The following is a 7,684-nucleotide window of genomic DNA, read 5'->3' on the forward strand; positions in this document are numbered from 1 at the left end:
CGCGGGCTCCTCTCCTTCCTCTGGGTGCGAGCGGGCCGGCGGGGCTGCAACGGGGGAGGCGGGGTGGGGACCACGGGGGCGGGTGCTCACACGGCTCCAGCTCGCTGTCCTCTGGGGCGGGGGGGGGGGGGGGGGGGGGGGGGGGCGGGGTGGGGCGGGGGGCGGGTGCGGAGGGAGCCTTCGGGCCTAGCTGGAGCTGCAGAGTAGGGTTCGTCCAGAAGCCCCAGGCGGCCCAGCTTGGACAGTGCAGCCGGCGGGCGTCTCACCTGTCTGGCTTTCTCCTGCCTTGCCTGTCCCCTTGTCGTAGGCAAAGTTCTTCTGTGCAGTTCAGGGGGAGCTGAATTGTTGCAACAGCATGGGTGCCCTGGAGATGCACCAGCGCCTGGAGCAGCTGAAGAGGAGCATTCACCGCGTGCACCTCTACTCTCAGGGTGAGGCTCAGCCTCTGCCAGGCTCCAGTGCCCAGCAAACCTGACTCAGGTTCCCTTATCCCTGGTTCTGTGCTTGGCACTTTTTTTTTTTTTTTTAATTTGGTGTTTATTTTTAAAGTATTATGAAAACGAACATATACAAAACTGGAGGCTGCAGTGAACACTCAGGTACCCGTCACCCTTAAGTTTCAGCAACTATCCCCATCTTGCCATGCTTGCTTCACTCTCTACTACCCCGTTCCCTTTTTCTGGAGCATTTTGGGGGGAAATCTCAGACATCATTGTATTCTTGGATCCTTTAGAATGCTGTTTTATATATTAAAAAAAAGACATTTTGTAATCACAATGTTACCTAGATATTATTGACAACAATTTTTTTTAAGATTTATTTATGTATTTATTTGTTTGACAGAGCGCGCTCACAGAAGCACAGGGAGGGGCAGAGGGAGAGAGAGAAGCAGGCTCCCCACAGATCAGGGAGCCTGATGTGGGACTCGATCTCAGGACCCTGAGACCACCACCTGAGCCGAAGGCAGATGCTTAACCGACTGAGTCACCCAGGCGCCCGATGACAGTTTTTTTTTTTTTTAAAGATTTTTAATTTATTTATTGAGAGAGATAGTGATAGAGAGAGAGCATGAGAGGGGGAGAGTCAGAGGGAGAAGCAGACTCCCCGCTGAGCAGGGAGCCCGATGCGGGACTCGATCCCGGGACTCCAGGATCATGACCTGAGCCGAAGGCAGTTGCCTAAACAACTGAGCCACCCAGGCGCCCGTGACAACAATTTCTTAATATTAGCTGATACTTGGTTTGGATGTTAGGTCCTTTGAGGTTCCTTTTCACTTGGATGGCCATATACTTCGAGTCCACATTGGCACACTTGTGAGAGTGAAATGGAAGGGGGCCACAGTAGTGACCACGTAGGGATGGCAAGTGAGGGATGGCCACGTCTATTGAAGTCCCTTTGAGGTGGGATGCTCTCACCTTACTCCCCCATGCCATCACCTTGAAGAACTGTGATGTCCTTTGGGGCGTTGCACTCAATGGGTTTATATCTGTTGTTAGGGCCCCCTGGTGCCATTTGTCTTGTCCCCCGCTCCCTGTATTTCTTGGATAGTTGCTCTAAAGCCTTATGTTAGATGTGGGTTCAGTTCTTTTGGTGCATTTGTCTTCAGTGATACCCTAGCTAGTGGTGGAGCAGCTTTCTTCATTGTATCAGGAGGCCTGGCTCACCTGGGGTTCCCACTTTCCATGATGCTGAGTGTGAGTGTTCCACATCACCATTGCATCTGATGGACCCCCAGCATGTGTAGCTCTTACACAGCCTCCCAAGGTAGTGTCCATGCTATTAAACTCATTTTACAGAAGAGGACATAGAGGCCCAGGGAGGGTAGCCAACGATGTGACAACAGTGTCACGTAGTAAGTAGTAGAGTCTAGACTTGAACTCAGGTATGGGTTGCTCTAGGGCTCGGGCTCTTAGCCTCCAGGTCAGTGCTCCCTGGTGGTAGTGATTGTCATTCTAGATGAGCCCTTTTAATGGGCTCTATGAGGCACTTGTTCATACCCGCTTTGCTGGTGTCCAGTAGAAATAGCCAGACTCATCAAATATAGGAAGAAAACCTAATGTGGAAAGAGCAGAGGGGGCAGGCCCCAGAGTCCTGCTACTCAAAGATTCTCTCCCTGAGCCCACTTCTGTAAGACCTCCTACAGAAGAGTTTCCTTACAGAGGAAAGGGCCTTTGCATACCCCCAGGATGGCCCTGGGGCTGGGTGTCGTTGGTGAACTCCCCGTCCAGGGTCTGGATATCCCAGGAAGGTGCTGGCTGACTTAGGAGCTTGGGGTAGGTGGCTGACTGACATGTCTGGGACAAGCCCAGCCCTCCTTGGTGGTGATACTCATGTTACTTCCCCTGAAATTCTGGCCTTGAAGTCAGACAGTTGGGGTATGGGTCCTTCCTGGGCCTCGTACACTCGGAGCTTCCCTTTCTCCTTGTAAGAGAGAGACAAAAATAGCCTTTCCTCGTGGGGTAGTTGTGGGGTCGGTGAGCTGGTACATGTTGGTGCCTGTCAGCCGTGGCTCCAGGCACTCTTATGTGGTGCCCTTTGGGGGAGGAACTTTGTGAAGAACCTGCACCATTGTTTGGCCTCGACGCTACCCTGTTCTGGCCATGGGGTAGGCACTCATTGGTCCCTTTTGTCACAGATGCCAAGAAGAAGAGAAGAAAGCCAAAGCCGAAGAAACCAGAACCCGTCCTCTTGCAAGACCACTCAACTTCCCCATGCCTGCCACCAGCCCTGCTGCCACCTCCACCGCTGCCGTCACCTGCCACCACCATGGCCTCCGTGGTGGCCCCATCACCCCCTGTCTACACCATGCCTCGGGTCTTTGGCCCCTTTCCTCCGCTGCCCAGCAAGTCGGTCAGTGAGCTCATCCCCCAGTCCACATGGTCCCAGGAGCGGCAGCCCCTACCCCTCTGCTCAGAACCACCCCAGCGGCTTCCCCGGGCCCATGGCAGTGACTGTCAGAACTTTGTTTTTAAGCGGCAGAATGCTCTCTGGAGGCAAAGTCTTGGGTAGAATGTTGATGGATAAAGCAGATAAAAGGGGGTCTGCTCTGGTTGAAGGGTTGGAGGCACGGAGTTTCACCTGCTTGGCCTCAGCTGAGCAAGGCAGCTGCCAAAACATGGGGCAGAATCCTGGGGTGCCCAAAGGACAGGTGGAGAAGCATGGCCTGCCCCCCAACATCTCTAGCCCCACGCCTGCCCCGCTTCGTGGCTGGTGGTCTCCTTGCCTCTGCAGTGCCTTCCTAACCACATGCCTCTCCTGTCCCCTCCTTCTCCTGCACTCTCATGCCAGTCAGCCCCCAGTCCTCTCTCAGCTCCCAGCCCCCATCCCATCCCCGTCCCTAACACCAAGCTTGAGGTGGGCGCTAAGGATGACCCTGATGTATTTGCTGAATGAGTGATAGTCACATAGTTTCCCTAGTTCTTGTGTAAGGTGTTTTTCTTCCCAGTGGGGCCCCCAGACTTGTCCTAAGATTTTCTTTGTTTCCTGCAGATGGAGAACTTGGAGGTTGCAAGGTCAGAAGTGAAATTGAACTGGCCTGGCCTGTCATCGAACCCAAAGAGGTGGAAGGAATTGATTCTAGGCTCAGGGCAAATGAAAAGAGAGCATTTTAGGGAGCACGTTGTGTGCCACGCTTGGTTCCCAATTTTTCCCCACCTTGTTGTCAGTCCTCACCACAATCCTGAGGGGTGGTTATTCCCATTGTACAGGGATGGAGTCAAGGCTCAGAGGTCTGCTCCGTGCCCGGGAGTCCCTGTGGGAGGGCCTGCCGGGGAGGAGCCCAGAGCTGATGTTTTCCTCTCCCTCCTGTCTTGCAGACACATGGTTGATCTGACCCCCTTGGTCCTCAACCCCGGAGGCTTCCATTTCTCGTACCTGGCTGGAAACAGTGCACACAAGCTCCGTTGCCCTGGCTTCCCCTGGTAAGCACGCCTCTGGGCCTATCTGGGGTGGGACATTGTCCTGGCTTACCTGGCATGATGGCATCATGCCAGTGTGCACGAGGGCCAGAAAAATGTTCTGTATGATGGTCCTTCGCATTTCATGAAAGGACCCTAATGTAATCGGGTGCTGGAAAAGTTGCTCCCCCTTCCTAGTGTTTATAAATGCTGAGAGTTGGAAACAAGCAGCTCAGAGACCCATTAGAAAGGGAACAATTCCATCAACTGTGGGTAGCCCTAAGGTTTATACACATGTGTTTTGCAAAGCAGGGATTTACTGAATAGGTGGTTTGTTTGCTTGTTTGTTTTAATCACCTGTTTTTGCCATTTATGGTGGTGTTATTTCCTATGTCATTCCATGGAGTGTTATTTCAAAGTATGTATTTAGACTGGCTACTTCATTGCATCAGATAATTTTTTTTTAATAGCTTTTTTTTTTTTTTAAAGATTTTATTTATTTATTTGAGACAGAGAGAATGAGAGAGAGAGAGCACATGAGAGGGGGGAGGGTCAGAGGCAGAAGCAGGCTCCCTGCCGAGCAGGGAGCCCGATGCGGGACTCGATCCAGGGACTCCAGGATCATGACCTGAGCCGAAGGCAGTCGCCTAACCAACTGAGCCACCCAGGCGCCCTTTAATAGCTATTTTTAAAAAAATATTTATTTATTTGACAGAGAGAGAGACACAACGAGAGAGGGAACACAAGCAGGGGGAGTGGGAGAGGGAGAAGCAGGCTTCCCGCCGAGCCTGATGTGGGGATCGATCCCAGGACCCTGGGATCATGACCCGAGCCGAAGGCGGACGCTTAATGACTGAGCCACCCAGGCGCCCCTAAATAGCTATTTTTTAGAGGAGTTTTAGATTCACAGCAAACTGAGAAAGTGCTGAGAGTTCCCATGTCCCCCTCCCCCCTACACAGGCACAGACTCCCCCACTATCAACATGCCCCACCTTACAGTTGGTGAACCTACATTGACACATCATTATCACCCAGAGTCCATATGTTTGGGCTCACTCTTGGCGTTGTACATTCTATGGGCTTGGACAAATTTATAATGACAGGTATCCACTATTGTAGTGTCCTACAGAACAGTTTCATTGCCTTCAAAATCCTCTATGCTCCAGCTGTTCATCTATCCCTCTCCCCTAACGCCCGACTACCACTGATCTTTTTACTGTGTCCATAATTTGACCTTTTCCAGGATGTTATATGCTTGGAATCCTACAGTATATAGGCATTCCAGATTGGCTTCTTTCACTTACGGTTCCTCCATGTCTTTTCATGGCTGGCTAGTTCCTTTTTAGCACTGAGTAACTGGGTATACTGTAGTTTATTTATCCATCCACCTACTGAAGGACATCTTGGTTGCTTCCAAGTTTTGGTAATTTTGAATAAAGCTGCTATATAAACATCTACATGCAGGTTTTTGTGGACATAAGTTTTCAACTCTCTTACCAAGAAGCATGATTGCTGGATTATATGGTGATAATATGTTTAGTTTTAAAGAAACTACTAAAGTGGTTGTACCATTATGTATTCCCACTACCAATGAGTGAGAATGTAAATGACTTCTTATGTGTAAGAAACCTACACAGTTCTGTAAAGATGATTCTAAATTTAGTTGATGGAAAGTATATTCACGAAGACACCCAAAGTGTAAGCGAACCTTTAAAAATGTTTTTGGCTTCCTTAGTAATGAAAGATGTACACGTTAAGGTTACTAAGATTTATGCTCTATACCTATCAAAAAGCCCCAAGTAAAGAGAATCCTGTGCTATCAAGGCTTTAGGAGGAGACTCATTTTAGCTGTGAAAATACTATAAATTGGCTTTGTCCTTTTAAAAATTCTCTTATTGAGATAATTTGCATAGCATCATATGAATTCACCCATTTAGTGTTCACTTTAGTGGCCTTTTATATATTCACATTTGTGCAACCATCACCACAGTCCAATTTTAGAATATTTCCATCATGTCAAAAAGAAGAGAGGGAAAAGACAACCCATAGACAACCCACAAAAAAACCCATTCCAAAAAATGGGCACAGGACTTGAATAGACATTTCTTCAAAGAAGGCATACAAATGGCCAATAAACACAGGAAAAGATGCTCCCCGTCATTAGGTATCAGGGAAATGCAAATGAACACCACAGTGAAATACCACGTCACACCTACTAGGATGGCTCTCATTGTAGAGACAGACGATGACAACTGTTGATGAGCATGTGGAGAAATTGGAACTCTAGTGTGTGGCCGGTGGGAATGTAAAATGGTGCAGCCATCATGGCAAAAAGGTTTGGTGGTTCCCCAAAATGTTAAACATAGGATTACCATATGACCTGGTAATTCTCCTCCCAGGTATATGGCTGAAAGAACTGAAGTAGAGACTCAAACAGATGCTTGCACGTGAATGTTCATAGCACCAGTTTCACGTGGCCAAAAGGAGAAGACAACCCAAGTGTATCCAAGATGAACAAAATGTGACCTAGCCATGTAATAGAATGTTGAAACAAGTGAAAGAAGCCAGCACGAAAGGACAAATTATTGTATGGTTCCTGTTACATAGAATATCTAGAATAGGCAGAGTCCTAAAGACAAAGTAGATGAGAGGTTACCAGGAACTGGGAGAAGGGAGTGAGTTGCTTAATTGTACAGTTTGTTTGGGGTGATAATGTCTGGAAATAGATAGCGGTGATGGTCACAGGATATTGTGAATGTATGTAATGCCACTGAATTGTACACATAGAAATGGTTAAAATGGTAAATGTTATGTATATTTTACTACAATTAAAAAAAAAAAAAGAAACCCTAGCACCACTTAGCTGTCACCCCCAGGTCCTCCACCCCCAGCCCTAGGCAGCGATTAACTTACTTTCTCTGTGGATTTGTCTGTTCTGGACATTTCATATAAATGAAACCATACAATAACATGGTCTTTCGTGACTGCCTTCTTTCATTTAGCATAATGTTTGCAAGGTTCATCCATGTCATAGCATGTGTTACTGCTGAATTTCCTGGCAGAATAATTTATTTTTATTTATTTATTTTTAAAGATTTTATTTATTTATTTTGGAGTGAGAGCGAGTGCACTCCTGTGAGTGGTGGTGGGTGGGGAGAGGGAGAAGGAGAGAGAATCTCAAGCAGACTCTGTATTTAGCACAGAGCCCAACGCAGGGCTTGATCTCACAACGCTGAGATCACGACCTGAGCCCAAACCAAGAGTCGGATGCTTAACTGACTGACCCACCCAGGCGCCTCCAGATGATTTACTTTTTATTTTTTTTTTAAAGATTTTATTTTTATTTATTTGACAGAGAGAGGCACAGCGAGAGCAGGAACACAAGCAGGGGGAGCAGGAGAGGGAGAAGCAGGCTTCCTGCAGAGCAGGGAGCCCGATGTGGGCCTCGATCCCAGGACCCTGGGATCATGACCTGAGCCGAAGGCAGACGCTTAACGACTGAGCCACCCAGGCGCCCTTATTTACTTTTTATTTTTAAAATTTTTAATTTAAATTTGGGTTAGTTAACATGAATTTCCTGTTTTTTAAATTTCTTTTTTTTTTTTTTTAAGATTTTATTTATTTGACAGAGAGAGACACAGCGAGAGACGGAACATAAGCAGGGGGAATGGGAGAGGGAGAGCAGGTTTCCCGCTGAACAGGGAGCCCTATGCGGGGCTCGATCCCAGGACCCTGAGATCATGACCTGAGCCGAAGGCAGAAGCTTTTTTTTTTTTTTTTTTTTAAAG

At 48.0% G+C, this 7,684-nt stretch overlaps 1 protein-coding gene across 1 annotated transcript in view; it reads left to right on the top strand.

The window, feature by feature from the left end:
- The first annotated feature begins 344 nt into the window (after positions 1 to 344).
- LOC110578403 (proline-rich receptor-like protein kinase PERK2) overlaps positions 345 to 7,684 on the top strand; it is a 10,726-nt gene continuing 3,386 nt past the window's right edge. The window contains exons 1-4 of the mRNA XM_021687927.1: positions 345 to 431; positions 2,636 to 2,850; positions 3,490 to 3,560; positions 3,816 to 3,920. Of these exons, the coding sequence (XP_021543602.1) occupies positions 356 to 431; positions 2,636 to 2,850; positions 3,490 to 3,560; positions 3,816 to 3,920 (467 nt within the window). The 5' untranslated portion in view covers positions 345 to 355. The remainder of the gene's footprint in view (positions 432 to 2,635; positions 2,851 to 3,489; positions 3,561 to 3,815; positions 3,921 to 7,684) is intronic.

This window comes from Neomonachus schauinslandi, chromosome 14 (assembly GCF_002201575.2).
Source record: "Neomonachus schauinslandi chromosome 14, ASM220157v2, whole genome shotgun sequence".
Lineage (NCBI taxonomy): Eukaryota > Metazoa > Chordata > Mammalia > Carnivora > Phocidae > Neomonachus > Neomonachus schauinslandi.